Source organism: Mus musculus, chromosome 8 (genome assembly GCF_000001635.26).
Source record: "Mus musculus strain C57BL/6J chromosome 8, GRCm38.p6 C57BL/6J".
NCBI classification, from domain to species: domain Eukaryota; kingdom Metazoa; phylum Chordata; class Mammalia; order Rodentia; family Muridae; genus Mus; species Mus musculus.
Genome location: NC_000074.6, coordinates 58,410,097 through 58,429,700, shown reverse-complemented (window position 1 = coordinate 58,429,700; position 19,604 = coordinate 58,410,097). Strand labels below are relative to the sequence as shown.

Genomic DNA, 19,604 nt, shown 5'->3' with positions numbered 1-19,604 from the left:
AATACCATCAGTCTAGTCAAATAAGCCACAGTCCAAACTAAATAATTAAAAAGAATGAAGATTAAGAAGGAAGACCAAAATGTGGATGCTTCAATCTTAATTAGAAGGGGAAAAATAATTACAGGAGATAGAGGGACAGAGATACCTCAGAATGAGAGAGGAGGGAAAGAGCAAAATGGGGGACAAGATCAGGTATGGTAAGAGACAAGAGATACGTCCAGAGGGTGTCCAGAGGGTCAGGAAACTGGACAGAAATATCTAGCAGTGGGGAATGGGGAGAGAGGGGAACCACTAGAAAGTACCAGATGCTAGGAAAGCAAGAGGCTCCCAGGATCCAATGGTGGTGATATTAGCCGAAATACCCAAAATCACAGAGATAGAACCTGAAGATACCACCTCCTATTGATAAAATAGGCATGGCCCCCAGTTGAGGGAAGGGGCCACTCACCTATTTCATAATCTTTGACTCAGATTCATGTCTAAAGAAAACACAGGGACAAAAATAGAGCAGAAACTGAAGGAAATGCCATCCAGAGACTGTCCGACCCAGGGATCCATCCCATTTGCAGACACCAAACCCAGACACTATTGCTGACTCCAAGAAGTGCTCCCAGACTGGAGCCTAGTATAGTTGTTCTCTGAAAGGCTCTGCCAGCATCTGACTAAAACAGATACAGATACAGCCAACCATGGGACTAAGCCTGGGGACTCCAATGGAAGAGATATGGGAAGGAATGAAGGAGCTGAACTGGAATGCAAGCCCATAGAAAGAACAACAGGGACTAAACCAACAACCAAAGAGAACACATGGGTTGGTCCATGTCACCAGCTACATATGTACCAGAGGATTGCCTTACCTGACATCAATGGCAGTAGAGGCCCTTGGTCCTGTGGAGGCTTGTTGTCCAAGTGTATGGGGATACTAGAAGTGGAGGTGGGAGTGGGTGGATGGATTGGGGATAACCCTCTAAGAGGCAAATGGGGAGATGGAGGATGGGATGAGGGTTTGAGGAAGGGAAGACAGGAAAGGTGACAACATTTGAAATGTAAATAAATAAAATAACCAACTAATAGAAAACAGAAATTAATTTGCAAAAAAATTCAAATCCCATTTAAACTTTAACCATAACTTCCATTGAAATTATTTTAAATAGTTGGTATTTATACTTACTTTTATTAAATAAAATGTAGCAGCATGGGGAGATAGCTAATTGGGTAAAGCCTTTACTATAAAAACATGAAGTCAGACCTGAATTCAGATCCCCATATCCACATAAATACCTATACATAGCAGCACCTTCCAGCAGCCTTAGTTCTGGAAGGGTAGAGAAAGGTGGATTAGGAATTCACTGGCCAACTACTATATTTGGAATGGAATCTATTCCAGATTAAATAAAAAAGTTTTCTCACAAAAAAATGATTAATTATAAAATAATAGAGAAGGGCATCCAAGCATCAACTTTGGGCTCTCACATGTGCCTACAAAGGCAAGCACACTCTCTTGCACACATGTACATAGCTTTATACCACTACCCATCTCCCACACATAGATTAACAAATGTGAACAGATAGAAGCTCCCATACACATAAGACCCATGAATCTTATCAGGAGTATAATATCTCAATATCTAAAAATATCCCTTTAAAGTGAGAGTAAGAATGATCAAATAGAGATTCACCTGTAAGAAGAATGTTATAATTCACAATGCCTGGGTTGGAAAATAGTACACAAATCCATGATTTTATCATTATCTATAGCACAATGCATATAGTACAGTGTGACCTGTGTTAGAGTTTTACATTGAACATCTTTTGCTTCCCCCGTTTTCTCTAGCTGTAAGCACAAGATGTACCTTGAAAGGCTGCCAAACACCAGCATCATTATCCCATTTCACAACGAAGGTTGGACCTCACTCTTGCGGACCATACACAGTATAATCAACCGAACACCAGAGAGTCTGATAGCAGAAATCATTCTAGTCGATGACTTCAGTGATAGAGGTAAGCTGCACTGGTAACGTTTTATCTGCGGTTGTAATTGCACACCATCATGATGGGCTTTTTGAAAAGAAAAAAAGTGCTTTTTTTCCCCCTTCATCCCATTGGAACTTTGATTGTGCAGTTTTACATATGTTGCAATTGAAGAAAAGTGTTGGCCAATTACAAAAGGAACATAATGAGAAGCTACTAACATCAAAGATGTTGCCAATAAAAAGAAATTCGCAATGCATTCTATTGAAGAATCAGGCAGAACTTGAGAAAATTCCTCAAGATCTACTTTCAGGCATAACACACCTGAAAACCATGTTACTACAGCTGTACATCAATAGAGAGGTGTCCGTGCAATCTACAGAGTGTGTTTCTGTTTCTGTTTTTGAAAAGTATTGTGCCCTGTTGTTTTGTAGACTAGTACACTCTTCAAGCTATGCTTGTGTAACTTCACAAATTTTATAAATTATAAAGGACACGATTATATTACTACAAAATTTTTGATATAAGAGCAAAAGATAAAACTTACACAATATTAATGGGTACCATTCTGGTAAAAACACAATTAGGTTCATAAGGCAGGTGGTGAAATTAAAAAATGTTTTCTAAGAGTTGGAATTCATAGGATAAGTTTGGTATAAATAAGGAATTAACATTGTAAACATAGAATAGGCCCTCTAGGTCTGTATAAATAGACAAGAAAGAACTGTGAAGATATTCATATATATGTGAGTATAAATTTCTGTGCTATAGTTTGCCACATGAAGGTGCTTTATTTAACATGATATCTGCACAGAAGAGAGACAATAGATTGTGTTAATACTATAACTCCTTCACAGAAGAAAACCCCATCTTGATGTCATAAAACTGAAGTGTCATCTGCAGAAGACATCATATCTTTCCATGCCATTTAAATGTTATTTAAAATAATGTTTAATATGCAGATATTCAGGAGGATTGGCTTGAAATGCTAATGGGAGGACTTTAAAAAATCAATAGGTGGTGAAATTTGTATGTCCAAAGTGAGTGAAGTCAACCTTATTCTTTTCTGGTGTAAGTGGCCACCTTGATCATTTCTGTTTGATTTTACAGAGCTTTCTTTCTTCTGTTTCTAAGGACCAATACAAATTATATAGTATCTCTGAATAAAGTTGACTATTTAAAACTTCAACAGCCAGATATCTTTTAAATTTTACTTTAGTTTTATTATAATTAATGTTAACTTTCTCAAATTAGCCACCTATCTTTCAAATAAACATAAATATTTAAATAAAGATAAAACTCTGTTTTTATAGAGTAAAAACCTAATGAAATCTGAGGTTGCAAATGACCAAGTGAATGGTTTTCAGGGTTGGCTGGTCGCAGATGATATTAGTCTGTCTACTTATTGGTAATTCTCAGCATAATTTAATTTGTCCTGCTCAACAATTTATTACAACGGAATTTTTACCCTGTGGTATTATAGTAGAAAATGCATGACAGCAAAATAATGTGGCTTTGAGCATTGTTTGTGGAATATACTCAGACATATTTTCAGCTGAATTTCTACAAAGGAAAAGAATCAATGGTACCTAAATTTTCCTCCCTTCAAATTACTCTTATCTGGGGCACAGTAGCATCTTTGCTGTACCAATTTAAAATTGTAAGTGTGATTAGTGAAACAGATGTCAAACAACAGAAAGAGGGACAGTTAGGACAGCAGTGGTGATCTTTCTCTCTAATATTGAACAATTTAAAGGAAATTGATTATTTTAATGCTTGGACAGAGCTCTCACTTAACTAATCTCTTCATTCTATAATTTATATTATTTTTAGGTTGTTTATTTTGATCACTGTACTTCCTCTTCTCTTACCTATACCCAAATCTGCCCACCTCTACCTATCCAATACTATATTCTCTCTCCTTCGCCCTAAACCTCTCAAAACCAACAACAGCACCAATACAACAAAAGGTTGTAAAAAATCCAAAACAAACAAATGAGAAACACTAATTTAAAAAATTATCAAAATAAGACCAAAAGCACACATAAAAATCTAAACATCTGTTTTGTTCTTGCCAATGACTCCTGGACATGGCGTTTGCCCCAAGCTATAGCTGATATATCCAGTAGTTCTCCACTGGAGAAAATCAAGGTATAAGTCACAGTTTTTAAAAATGCAATGTAACATTAAATGTTGAAAGAAATAAGTTTTTAAAATGCCTATATAATCTTATGAAAACCTGACACAGTAAAGTTCCTTTTCCTTGTTTTTGTTTTCTGGGTTAGATTATCTTTTTAAATAAATTTTGTGGGTATATTTTATAATCCTACTATATAGTTCTAACTATATGATATTGTTTAAGTTAGTTAATTTTTTATCTCTGCCATCCATCTTTTTATCAATGAGGAAATGGTATGTCTCTTCATGGGTAGAGTACGATGAAGAAGTGCCCTGGATGGTCACATAACCAAGGGATGTACGGACATAAAATGCTGAGTTGTTGACTTCGTATATTTGTTTTTACCACATATTCATCTATGACTCAAAAATGATCTCCATAGTTTCTTGAAAATGTATTTTTAATTTCATCAAATGGACTCTACACGTTCATATTTATTAGTCTCTCCATTCATCTGTCAACAGGCTATTTCCAGAAACAAACCATCCGGAATATACATGATGACTAATTTTGATAATTCATATATTTTGGAAACTTTTGGAGTACTTAAACAGAAAATCCCCCATATGAAATTTGGACAAATATTTCTTTTTTCTTAAATTTTATTTATTTATTTATTATTTTAATTAGGAATTTTCCTCGTTTACATTTTCAATGCTATGCCAAAGGTCCCCCATACCCACCCCCCCAATCCCCTACCCACCCACTGCCCCTTTTTGGCCCTGGTGTTCCCCTGTACTGGGGCATATAAAGTTTGCAAGTCCAATGGGCCTCTCTTTGCAGTGATGACCGACTAGGCCATCTTTTGATACATATGCAGCTAAAGACAAGAGCTCCCAGGTACTGGTTAGTTCATATTGTTGTTCCACCTATAGGGTTGCAGTTCCCTTTAGCTCCTTGGGTAATTTCTCTAGCTCCTCCATAAGGGGCCGTGTGACCCATCCAATAGCTGACTGTGATCATCCACTTCTGTGTTTGCTAAGCCCCGGCATAGTCTCACAAGAGACTGTGAGACTGGGTCCTTTCAGCAAAATCTTGCTAGTGTATGCAATGGTGTCAGCATTTGGAAGCTGATTATGGGATGGATCCCTGCATGTGGCAATCACTAGATGGTCCATCCTTTCGTCACAGCTCCAAATTTTGTCTCTGTAACTCCTTCTATGGGTGTTTTGTTCCCATTTCTAAGAAAGGGTAGAGTGTCCACACTTTGGTCTTCGTTCTTCTTGAATTTCATGCATTTGGCAAGTTGTATCTTATATCTTGGGTATCCTAAGTTTCTGGGCTAATATCCACTTATCAGTGAGTACATATTGTGCGAGTTCCTTTGTGATTGGGTTACTTCACTCAGGATGATACCCTCCAGGTCCATCCATTTGCCTAGGAATTTCATAAATTCATTTTTTAATAGCTGAGTAGTATTCCATTTTGTAAATGGACAAATATTTCAATTGAATAAAATTTCAATAATTCAATAAAAATGAAGATCTTGATGTCTGCCAGTGTTATGCAAGAGGACGTACAGGAGTTTTTAATATATTTTTTCTAGAAGTGATTCTTACCATGATAATATGAGGAAGTTTTCCTACGGCTTGTATTAATTCCAGATCCTCTAAGGCAGGAGCTACTTTTATACTTTTTAAATTAGATATATTTATGTAGATGTTCCATTAATTCTATGATTAGTAGCATACATACATATGTAGAGGTTAGATATATAAATAGATAGATAGATAGATAGATAGATAGATAGATAGATAGATAGGTAGATAGATAGATAGATAGATAGATAGATAGATAGATAGATAGATACATAGATAGATACATAGATAGATACATAGATAGATACATAGATACATAGATACATAGATACATAGATATATAGATACATAGATACATAGATACATAGATACATAGATAAATAATATATACAACAGCATATATATCAGCATTTATTAGTTGTTTGGGGGATTTCATAAATTAAAACCTTATAATTATTGTTTTCCAAACTTTTAAAAACTCAAAACAAGTAAGCTAAGTAAATTTAAAGTCCAGTAAGATACAGGGAATAGATCCATTTCCTTGAGGAAATTATTTCTGAAGTTTTACACTTTATTTTCTTTTATACCTTCTCATCCTATTTCCATTTGGTATGTGACCTCACACCTTACCAGCATACATCTTCTGGATCTTCTGCAATATCCCTCAGCCAAAGGCAATAAAAGTTAGACCAGACTTAATCAAAATTCTTTGCTTTACATTTTAGGTCCTTGGTGTCAATAGAATAGTGACACATGACTAAAAAGGTGTGGCACAGCAATATTTTACCTGTGTTAGCAGCACACGTACATTATCACTTGGATATACCTATTGCTAACACATCGTTGTATTACAGTAATTTGGCAAATTCTGTTATAAAGAAAACACTAATATTTCTTGTAGTTATGAATAATTCTGTTTCATTACAGTGTGGTTTCCTCCAAATCTGCCTAAGTAGGATTGACCTAGTTCTTAAAAGTTATTTTATTTTCAACTCAGTATCCCACTAAGGATTTCGTAGTTTAGGTACTTTTCACAAGGCAAGACTGGTGAAAAATATTGTTTTTGCATCAGAAAATAAGCCCACCATCTCTAAAACATTAAAATTGGGACCTGCAGGTAAATTTTCAACAACCCCTACCTTGCTTGTATTACTTAAAGCTCATTTTACTGTAGTGAGCAAGTGCATGGTTTTCCCCTAACTAAGCTGATAGAAACATATTTAACAACTTAACTTGAGCCCCATAACAAGGTTTCATGAGGACTCCAAAGCAGGACTAATCCTTGGCTTATCTCCAAATTCCAGGCAATGTTAAAGGCATTGACATGGAGCCTGTTAAAATGTGTGAAGTAAGCTGAGGCTTAACCTTAGAGATTGGGTGTGTTTGAACCTGACGGTTCTGTAAATTGTATTTTCTTAGATGAGCACAAGCTGAAGTTAGGGATTGTCACAGGAGGGCTGCAGGCACATTTCTGTCAACATGATGTACATGTGGAGGCTTCACTGTATATTTAGGAACACACAAAAGCCCAGCTACACATACACACTCTCACTTGGGATTACGCTTGTTTCTTACAAGCTTCACTGTCAACACAGGTAGACAGTTCATATGTGTGCTTCATGAGAATTTTCTTCTGGCATGCCAGTTAGAAGGAAAAGACAGAGACTTCAACTAACTTCACAAGATGCCTACTCTAGTAACTTAGGAGAAACGTAACTTACGTCTCCTCAGGTACTCTAGACTGTCAAGGGTGTAGCCTAAGGGCTAGCAGTTTCACCATCACTTTGAAGCATAAAAGAAATACAAGATCCCGGGTCTTCCTCAAATGAGTCAGAATCTTAACATCAATCTGGGAACTTCCACGTGAATTAAAGTGGGAATCAAATAGCTAAGTCTCAAGTATAGAAAGGAAATCCTAGTAATAACATGGATAAATAAATAGTGTCCCTTAAAAGGTTGCCTTCAGAAAATACGTTTGTACACATGCTAATAAGATCAGACAAGATTTTACTTGTTTGTATTGCCTAGTACATATTTAACATCAGATTCTTTAGACTTAAGTAAGATTGTATTATTTTATGTAATGTTAGGCATTATATTTCTTTGACAGATCTTGGCATTTTCATGAATTTGTATACCTCTGTCCTACCTTCTCATGGAAGTATTTTAAGTGAATATAATCTCAGTAACACTACTCCTTTCCTTGACAAACTTCTTTTGTTTCCTAGATAATATCTTCAACACAGTACAGGTTTGTTTTTCTATGGAATTATTTAATAATTCTGTGTGCTAAATGCCATACATTTGTGTATAAATATATATGTAGATATAGAAAATACATGTAATATGTACAAACACATACATATATGTATATACATATACATACACACACATACACACATATATATGTATATATATATGTATATATATATATATATATATATATATATATATATATATATATACACACATTCAGTTTGTGTGAAAATCCTCACTGTCATAAAATGTGAGGCTGCACTTCATTGTTTATAAAGCTATAAAACAGCAGTGATATTTTAATAACTCCATGAACAATTTTGTATTCTGAATTTGAACATCCATTTTATATTACTCTCAAGTTTGTATTAGATGACTACATATTTAATACAATGAAATATTAACATCAGAGTTTGTATAAAAACTCTGATATGGCAATCATCAAAAATGCTTTAGAGCTGGCATTCTATCAGTTATTTCTCTAGACCTTGAAGCAACGATTTTTTTTACATGAAAGCTAGTTCTTCTTGGGATTGTATAGATTTAATATCTATATTTAAGTATCAAAATATGATTTCAAACTCAATATTAAAAATAGTTGGAACTAAGCAAATATAGTAAAATTAAACTTTTGCTTTTCTGTTTACATAACCTATATTGTTTGTGAAGGAATTGAAAGGAAACTGTTCTGATATCTAATGATTGAGATAATGTAGCTTAAGATGGAAGCACCCAGGTTATTTTAGTAATGGTAATTTTTTTGAAACATCAGTTCACTTTCCTCAGAGTAAGAGATCCTGGGATATTGAGCAACATTGATTTCTGCCACCAAAAGTACAATAAAACAGTGACATCTCTCAACATGAGAAAATAACTCCCATGCAGTGTACAGGGAAAAAATCAGAAAAAAATTACAAAATTATATAATCGTGAGATAATTAAGCATCTATATATATGAGTATTGTCTACCAGTTAGAGACTGTGTCATACAGAATTAGAGTCAAAGGACTTGCAATGCTTTTCTTTTGTGGTATACAGGAAAATTCTCTCTTTCCTACTTTTGGCTAATCACCTAACCTAATATGAAACCAACCAATAGGTAGATAAGCAGCAAAAACATCCTGGTTGAGCTTTTCGTTGCCTTCGACTTAGAGTAGCTTTTGGTTTCTCTCTCTCTCTCTCTCTCTCTCTCTCTCTCTCTCTCTCTCTCTCTCTCTCTCTCTGTCTCTCTCTCTCTCTCATCTAAACTGCAAATGTGATAAGCCTATAGTTTCAGGAATATTTTAAAAATTACAATAACTGCCCAATACTCTTGATATGACTGTGATGTTCTCTTTGTCCTCACAGAAGTATCTCTCAATAGGTGCTCACCTTATAGACCAGGATAATGGTTCTTCAGATATAATTATGGTGTTTGTTTAATACAGTATTTCATGGACTTGCCTTTATAATACTGACATTGAAAATAGTTACATGGGAGTAAAGTCTACTTATTTTTGAATAAAATAAATATTTCTCACTTAACTGAAGCTGCATTTAATTTTGCTGTCTTAGTGTTTATATTAAATTTATGAACATAAATACTGTGGAAACTATAAGATTGGATAAAGTAATATAAATAAAAATGCCTCAATACATTCTACAACTAGCATATTTTTTTTAATTTCACATATTTCATATATAATTAAAACATATAATTAAGCATATTAAATATACATGACATACATAAAATATAACATACACAAATAACATATGTAATTAAATATGTTATATAGAACATATAATTAAAACGAATTATAGTTAAATTATTTTCTAATTTCTCTTATGCTTTTAAAAACCAAAGTACAACAATAAATTATCTTTCAAGAACATATAATCATTAATATTTTGCTTTTACAGCATTATTATATTCTTAAATATTAGTTTGTAGTATATTAAGTCCTTCAATTTTGAAGGACATTAATACCCGATACATTGGCTACTTCAACCTCAAAGATCAAGTATTTAAAAATGTGCCTCTGAATCTGTATCTGGAGGGCATCATCCTGAGTGGAGTAACCCAATCACAAAAGAACACACATGATATGCACTCACTGATAAGTGGATATTAGCCCAGAAATTTAGAATACCCAAGATACAATTTGCAAAACACATGAAACTCAAGAAGAAGGAAGACCAAAATGTGGATACTTCACTCCTTATTAAAATGTGGAACAAAATAACCATGGAAGGAGTTACAGAGACAAAGTTCAGAGCATGGCCTGAAGGAATGACTATCCAGAGACTACCCCACTTGGGGATCCATCCCATAAACAACCACCAAATCCATTCACTAGGCAGATGCCAACAGAGCTTGCTGACAGGAAACTTATATAGCTGTCTCCTGCGAGGCTCTTCCAGTGCCTGGCAAATACAGAAGGTGATGCACACAGTCATCCATTGGATGGAGCACAAGGTGCCCAGTGAAGAGCTAGAGAAAGTATCCAGGGAGCTGAAGGGGACTGAAGCCCCATAGGAGGAACAACAATATGAACTAACCAGTACCCCCAGAGCTCCTTGGAACTATACCACCAATCAAAGAAAACACATGGTGGGACTCGTAGTTCTAGCTGCATATGTAGCAGAGGATGCCCTAGTCGGTCATCAATGGGAGGAGAGGCCCTTGGTCCTGTGAAGGCTCTATGCCCCAGTGTAGGGGAAGGCCAGGACTGGGAGTGGGTGGGTTGGGGAGCTGGGGGGGGGAGGGGAGGGGATTTTTTTTTTCGGAGGGAAAATTAGGAAAGAGGATAACATTTCAAATGTAAATAAACAAAATATCTAATTAAAAAAAAGAAAATAATGTTCCTCTCAACTATGCAGGGCTCATTTTTAAAACCAGTGGAAGGCATTAGATCGATGGTGGATAAGCTGATATGGCTTTCCAGTTACTTTTCTGGAAGGAACTTCTACATGGTTGAATTAATGGCTTTGGCATTGCATGCATTTTTTTTTAAAGCAAAACCGTTTCAGCTCACCAGTGTCACAAAGGCATGACTTCCTCAAGAAAATAAATCGTGCAATTCATTTTATGGCAGATTAAATCCCGTTTATTTTCCCTGCAGACAGCTGTTTTGAATAGAATGTCACTTGTGTGAAACCATTTTGTGAATGTTGAGCTGCAGATCTTGGGCAGGCATAACTTCCTCTGGTGAAATAAAAGGTTATGTTTTATGATTGTTCCTCCTGTCGGCAAACCCCAGCTTGTGAGCTTTGATAATACAGTGTTCCATATTTCAAGCTGCTCTTTTGATGTCTAAATATCCATCTGCTCTTAATTTTCAAAAAGTGCATGAATATAAAGCAAAATAAAGCCCACAAAATACAAATATTTCTCTCTTCATTCTGAAGTGTAACACTTACTTGGGTAATTAACATTCTCTTGGCATTCAAGATTTGTTGATTACGTAGTACATTTTGAACATTTAATTAACCTGCATTTATGAGATATGCAATTAACAAAATTCTTCTAATAGAATGAGATGCTTTATGTCAACGGAGTGACCTTTCCATAGGGAAATGATAGAATCAGTAAGATGAAGAACTTTCTAGTGATATGGTATATTTTGTAACATTGAATAAATGGTAAATAGACTTGGAAAGTCAAATCCACTTTTTTTTATAGGCTGTGGTAATTTTCTTTGCTGAGATCAATGGTAGACAAAATGAAGCTGTATTAAATTTATGCTTCAATTTGTAAGTCTTGTTTCTTCTGGAACATATCTGAACATTATCTTTAACTAAATAAAATGATATTACGAACAAATCTAGAGTCTAGATAATTGGATCTAATTCATTTTTCCTTATCATCACAACAATAATAGAAACTGTAATTTTGCTGTGTGTATACACAAGTGTGGGAATAGAGAGCACATGAGAATAATCAAGGTTTGCACATGAACTTTCTAGTATCAACAATCAGTTTCCAGGTCGGCAGGGGGCCAATCAGTGTTTCTAGATGCCTCAACAGCTCTCAGAGGAATGAAGTGGGTCATAAAATAGAGTTAAAAATGTTTCTGGAACTTCACAATATGATATATAATCAAATTGATGAGGCATATGGATGTTTTGAGGCTAGGTCATTGCAGGTCACTGGATTCTTCTTTATTATGGACAGTTATAGACATCTTCTCAAGGTTTCTTTACTTTTCCCATATGCTGAGCTCCTACAAAAGTTTTCCAAAAATGAGAATTATTTGGGAACAGAAAACTAGGTTGACAGTAAACTTGGAAGTGATGTCTAGCATCAGTTTAGATATAAATTTGATAATCATCATTTGTGTTTCAATCTGTTTTATCTTATCTCCTGAGACCTGAAAGAACATTATATTTTCTTTAATTTTTGTTACTAAACTGCTAGTGGTTATCTGACACCACAAAAAGCCTCTTTCTTATATCATGACATTGTAAAATCTACTAAGTGTTAGCAACAGAGACTGATAAAACAATAAAACAAGAAGATTAGTTTTATAGTTTCATATATTGAATAAAACATAGCTGATATAGCTTTGACTTGTGTATGTATATGTATGTGTGTGTGTGTGTGTGTGTGTGTGTGTGTGTGTGTGTGTGTATAAAAATGCAATGTGTGACACTCTCATTTGGAGACTAAAAATAGTTGATATTTGGCATTGGATTTGATTTGGCTATATCTTACTTTTCAAGAGAGTCTTTAGCCAACTCTGGAACTTGCTCATTTGGCTAGGGGGATCAGCTAATGACCTCTAGGGATCTGCCTTTCCTTTTTCTCAGTTTCTGTATTGTAGACAGTCTGCTGTGCACAGATTTTAAACTAGTCATTGGGATGAACATTTGGCCTCTCAGCTTTCATACCAAGCACTCTACTAATAAAGCCAATTTTGACTCTTAAAATATGTATTTCCACTTCCAATTTAATACATGTATTTTGAGCTGGCTTAAAAATCTGTAAGAATTGATTATTTTCAATGTTTGGCTATGTTTATTTTCTGCTTTTATAAAGTTGAAATGCTGCTTCATAGAAAATTGATGAAAGTCTCCATGTACAAAACACTAGTATTCTATTTACATATTTATCTCTATATATTTTGTATTACAGAATGCTATATATTTATAAATGCTTGAAAAAAGTACTGGGGGAAAAAGTCTTAAATTTAAATTCTTGCTCTAATGTTCACAACCCCTGCAATCCTGGAAATGATAGGCTGGAAGTGGATTACAGAATAGAAATTTTTCTCAAGGAAAATTATCTCCAGCAAATGACAAGAAAAATAAATACCTCAATATAAAAGTAAGGAAGATAGATGGCATGACTTTTCTAATCAGTTCCTAGTCAGAAATACCAGTGTTTATAACATGTTTAGAGGAAATACAGAATTTATCTTTAGCCATGGAAGATTTCCATGAAGTGATGATAAATGAAGGAATTGCATAAGGCTAGCATAGTAAAAACTATGACCATGTATACAAATAGCAACTTTAAGATCCAAGGTCAATACACTTCTTTTTTAATTGTGACAAATTTTTGAGATAATACAAGTTCTTGTTTCTAACAGAGAAAGAAGCAATATAAGTTAGCATGGGTTTTTATCAAACTTTGATCAAATATTTTCCCCAATAGAGGTATGGCTTCAAAGCTCAGGTTTCCTTAGAGTCAAGAATGGTCTGAAGATACCATTTCATCAAAGTGACACAACAGACCCTGTAGCAGAGCACATGTTATTTTAAAGACTGTTTGCATGCATGCTCACTAAACATCCCACAGAACTTCAACAAGACATGCCTGGAGAACGTACTTCCTAACCATAGTTTCCAAGATGAGCCCAAATAATGCCACAGCAAGATAATTCTTGGCGCAATTCTAAGCTGCTAGAAATTTCTGAATGTTTTTGCTAACCATGATCCAGTATCCTTTTTGAAATTCCAAATTCCTTATACAGCAAATAAAGTTGCAAGGATATCCTGGTGATAACAAAAGTCTTGCTGACTTACATTAGACATACAGTGACATGATTATCTTTAAAAAGTATATGGGACCCCTAATGCAAAGTGATCTATGAATAAAAAGAAATATTGCAATGAGTAAGAAAGACCCAGGGATGAATAATCCTAAAACACAGGAGTTCTCCTTTTAAATATCTACAACTTTTCTGCAGCAAAGCTAAACCCTAAAGAAGATACTAAAGCTATGAGTTCAAAACACTATACAAATTATTATGGTCCTCATTATTATTATACCTTCTTCCTGTAGGGATAGCTGTACAGATGCCCTACAGTACCAAGAAACAAGATATATTTAATAATTGCTACACTGATTTTTGGCAAGTGTACCAAGGAGAGAGTTTTCATCTGTACTTATTTTGAAAACACTGTGTAACTATATACTTAAATTTCAAATGTTAAGGGAATTTCAACTATTTCTAGAAGTTTTTGTTTTCCTTTCAAGAAAGGAAAGGGTCAAGACTTTCTTCAAAGCCTAGATTGTATATGTATCATCATCAGGCAAATGCACACAACACCGTCAGTCAACTTGATTAAGCCCACACTTACTAGTAAGCAAGGTTCTAGTTATTGATCCTTATAATTGAATCACAAGGTAAAAATGAATCATGCAGGAGGCTGCAAGGAGGAGACAAGAAGGAAAGAATTCAAAACGTGAGAATGCTAGAGTTTGTGACTAATTGTTCTGCCTTTTAGTGGTCTGTGATTATACTAGTCCTGATGGACTAGCTGCATATATATCAAAAGATGGCCTAGTCGGCCATCACTGGAAAGAGAGGCCCATTGGACTTGCAAACTTTATATGCCCCAGTACAGGGAACACCAGGGCCAAAAAGGGGGAGTGGGTGGGCAGGGGAGTGGGGGTGGGTGGATATGGGGGACTTTTGGTATAGCATTGGAAATGTAAATGAGTTAAATACCTAATAAAAAATGGAAAAAAAAGATACTGCTACAAGTTAAAATTTGAAAAAGAATAGCAATACATAGTTTTAGTTCATATGTTACTCCATTCTATCAGATACCAACCGTTCATCCAGAATAAGGCGTGTCTCCAATGTGAAAGATGTATCTCAAGTCCAGGTATCAAAAACTGAAACTACAGGCAATCTTGCTCAGGTATGGTATGGAAGCCATAATTTAGCTTGGTCCCAAATTTAGTTTCTCCATCTCTCCTTATTGCTTAAAACAATAAAAAAAGTCATGCTCAATGTATTAAAAACTAATGATTAAGAAATTGCTAACAAATAGATCAAATAATTTTTTTTAAAAAGTACATAGTTCATATTTTAAAAATCGGCTGTAAGGGGTAGGGAGGTGTTTCAGTTGATTAAGGGTTTGTTATTCAATCATGAAGACCTGAGTTATATTACTACCACTCTATGTAAAGCCCAGGGACTGTAATATTTGCTTACAACCCAAGAATTTTATTCTGTGTGTGTGTGTGTGTGTGTGTGTGTGTGTGTGTGTGTGTGTGTGTGCGCACACACACGCCCATGCACGTGTTTGTAATGTTGTACATAAAAACTGAGGAATGTCTCAAAATCCAAAGCTGATATTTTTATGACTCACAGAATAATGATTTTAGCTTTTGTTTCCTGAAACCCTTTTATGTCAGTTTATGTTAGCTCTTGTCTGGCCCTGAACATCTCACTCCAAAAATGACTGCAATGTAATGAGGATATTTTAATTTTGCCACATTATTTTACCAGTAAGTAGTCAAATTTCAAAGAAAAATAAAACAAAATACAGTACCTTTAGTTAAAGCAATCTCATTATTTGTCTGAGATAATTTCAGAGTCTTATGTTGAATGTAATACATATACTATTATTTTAGCTGAAAATCTATTGTCTTTTGGGAACTTTTAACTCTAAGAGTATGGATCTATTAATATTAAAAAATAAAATGGTTGTTCCTTTAAAACTGATTATTGGTAGCAGGATGGCACAGAATAAGAAGAAAATATTAAAAGAGATATTTTATCTTTTGATATAAAAATTTTCATCAGTATGGATAGTGGATGGAAGATATTTGTTGTAACTAATTATTTATAGTTAAATTGAATGTATGGCTTGCACAGTAAGATATTCAGTCAATGTTTAATATAAAATTGGATGTATAGATGACAGAGGATGGAGGATGGAGAAAATGTGAGAATGGAGGGAGAGGGGAAGAAGGAGAAAGAAAGAAAATAAGAAGAGAGCATAATTGATAATAAATAAATAGATTGCTCTTGTACTGCATGGAAGCTCATACTTTCTTTAGCTTGGTCCCTAATCTATTTTCTCCATCTTTCCTTATTCTTTAAAACAATTTTTTAAAAGGCATATTCAATATGTTACCAACTAATGATTAAACAACTGCTAGAAAACATAAAAAATTAAAAAATATAGGTAGATAGATCATATAGTTAGATTCTTGATAGATAATAGATGACAGATACAGAGATAGATAGATAGATAGATAGATAGATAGATAGATAGATAGATAGATAGATAGATAGAGATAGATAGGTACATACATACATACATACATATGGAAGACAGATAATCGGTGGCTAGATAGATAATAGTAAAAAATATCCAGAATTATCCTTTTAGTTTTTTTATCTAAATTAAAGTAGGAAATCTAGGCCTCTCTCCCTAACTGAAACTCCATAAAGACAAGGTCATAGATGCCCGTTTTTAGTACTACTGTGTTCTCAATGACTAGAATATTAAATTCTAAGTAGCAAATCCATCTTCCCTAAGTATGTTAAAATATTATAAAAGAAAATACAGCTTCTATCCATGTTTGAAACTAGAAACAATCCTCTCCACTTTCACAGATCCCATGATGCTGTCCTTGGTTCCCCCTTACTCTTCTCAGCATCCCTGTGTGTAAACTTGTGATTCATTGTCTAATGTGGGAAGTCTTTTCTTTAAAAAAAAAATAATGTGAGTAGTGAGCACCTTCAAGTTTTTACTTTTAAAGAAGGACAAAAGTTCGCAGAGTCCTATTAATTTGGTAACCTTGACAAAAATCAGAGACATTTTAAGAGCTTAAAAAGCTAGGCTGACCCACCTCTAGACATTGGGTATAATTGAAGACAATTTCAGCTTCCATTAAAGGCTTTGTTATGTACAGTCTCTGTCAAGAAAATAGGAAAAATGAGCTAAGCCTCCTAGCACTGTGTAAGAGCAGCGATTCATCTGCATTCATTTCAGCTGAAAACCTGTTCTCTGAGGATGTGAAATAGATCATTTGAAGCTTGTGTGCCTGGGATTGTTTTTCCTCCTATGAGAACTTTCTAATATTTGTCCCCACATTTAATTCTGAAGGTCATATTCTTCTATTACATAGTCATAATAGTAAAGATCATATACAAAACCAAATTGATATTTTCTTCCCTGAAAATGTTCTCTATGATATAATTGACAAAGTTAAAATACATTCACAACCCAAATTCAAGAACACATCAAAGAAATATCATCTGCCATGATCAAGTAGGCTTGATCCCAGGGATGCTGGTCTTGTTCAATATACAAGAATCTGTCAATGTAATCCATAATATAATCAAAGAGAAAGCACACAATCAATTCATTAGATGCTAAAATTCCTTTGACAACGTTCAACACCTCTTCATGATACAAGTCTTGGAGAGATCAAAGACACAAGAAATATACTCTAGCTGAAGCAATTAGACAGCTAAAGGAGGTCAAGAGGATAGAAATTGGAAAGGAAGAATTATGATGAAAATTTCTAACATAACTTATTTGTTATAATTTTGTTGGTATGTGGATATATAAAATATTGCTTACTTCCTATTCAAAGTGGGCTTTTTCTCACTCTTTGATTTATCTGTCCAATAACAGAAGAGAGTACCAACCAAATATTGTAAGGATATTTATTCATTGGCCAGAGAATCTGGAGAAGCTGGGTGACATGGATCACTAATCAACTTTTTATATGAACCAACAGAAAGTAAGGGGAAGTGGTAGGTGAGGAGTAATATGCAGGGAGATTATCTCTACTTTCTTTAGTGCAGGGTGAAATAATGGTTCACCAGGGAACTGTAAGGCCAAAGCTGTTTCTACACAGTCCAACCGGAATCTTTTTTATAGAACATTTTGTACACTCTAAGTCTAGTTGGCTGGCTTACTAGCCAGATATGTTGCTGAAAATAGAACAGTGATTATTTATACTGATTTGTCTCTCAGAGTTTCAGAAGCCATGTATTCACTCACAGTACTATAACAAGAAATTAAATGTAGTCAATTTAAGAATGTAAATAATAATTGTGTTTATAGTAACTACTTCAAGATACTTTTATATACTTTTATACTATATATTTATATGCTATATATTATATATATACTATATACTACATATTTTATATTATATATTTATATTATATTATATACTTTTATATTATCTCTTTCATGAAATGTGTTTGTTTTTCTTTCTTTGAAATACTCCTAATGCCTTGTCACATGATGCTAATTAAGTAATCACCAAATGTGAATGACCTAAAGAAACATGAATTCCCTGTGCAAAGTTTTTGAAATGCTTCCTCATAGTTCTCATAGAGAATCAGAATTAGCTTCTGAAACATCACTCCACTAATCCCAGAACTTGCAAATCCCCTTGAAATAATAAGTGCCCATGTCAAAATCCATGGGTCCTGACTTATGTGCAAATAGCATTATTTTCTTTTGATAGATTATAAGTGGTGTGTGTGTGTGTGTGTGTGTGTGTGTGTGTGTGTGTGTGTAACAGAGGAGGAAAAAAGAGGAGAGTAGGGAAATAAGGGAGAAGAGGAAGAGAAATTACAAAAGTTAGGAAAAGAAGAGGAGCTGTGGACCAAGGGGGGAAGCAAACACAGAGAAGGAACAGAAATCAGGAAAGACTTAGTTTTCCCATGTTTTGATTCCTCCCTCTGCCAATTGTTCTGTCTGTCACCTCACAACTTGATTGGTTCCTTTCTTCCCATGTTATTTTTCTTTGTGAAGGCTCACACTTGTTATCACTAAACTGAACTTCCTGGTAAGATCTAACAGAACTGGGTTTCAAAAATTACACAGCTCAGGCATAATTTGGAGTAGATTTTGGTAAACTTACCAAGATTATAAATGATCACACAGAGCCATTAGACTGACAGTTCTTGTTGAGGTGGTTCCAATAACTTATTTCTGTATCTCGGTATGCTCTGTGTTGAGTATGGGCTTTAAACCATGTAAAACGTGCAGATCTTGTATATCATTACATACAGAGTAATTAATTTAGTGAATTTTTAGTAGTTTCAGTACTTTGAGAATCTGTCCTACATGCAAGAAATTGGGACAAAGGTTGTGATAAATATCCACTTTTAAATTAATAGTTACTATCATTCATTTGCTTGCCATTTGTCACTTCTATGAGTGAAAAACTGAATTAATTAATATTTAATTGGTTCTATGTGAACACAATTTGCATATATATTATTTCAAATAATTTTATCTTGAATCACAGAAATGTCTCATTAGTATTCTTAGAATATTACTGTAAATATACTATTTTCAGACATTAAAACAGCAATTTTATTAACATTCAACAAAATTATAAAAATATTTTTCTTGTATTAGTCAAGAGTAGACACAATACATGAGAGGTACTATTTCTCTTTCAT

The 19,604-nt window shown here is 34.3% G+C and overlaps 1 protein-coding gene across 3 annotated transcripts in view; it reads left to right on the top strand.

Moving 5' to 3' along the window:
* Nucleotides 1–19,604, top strand: part of Galntl6 (UDP-N-acetyl-alpha-D-galactosamine:polypeptide N-acetylgalactosaminyltransferase-like 6) — a 1,140,043-nt gene that overhangs the window by 482,831 nt on the left and 637,608 nt on the right. For all 3 annotated transcript variants that reach the window (XM_030243596.1, XM_017312847.2, NM_175032.3), the window contains one exon: nucleotides 1,835–2,001. In XM_030243596.1, the coding sequence (XP_030099456.1) occupies nucleotides 1,835–2,001 (167 nt within the window). The remainder of the gene's footprint in view (nucleotides 1–1,834; nucleotides 2,002–19,604) is intronic.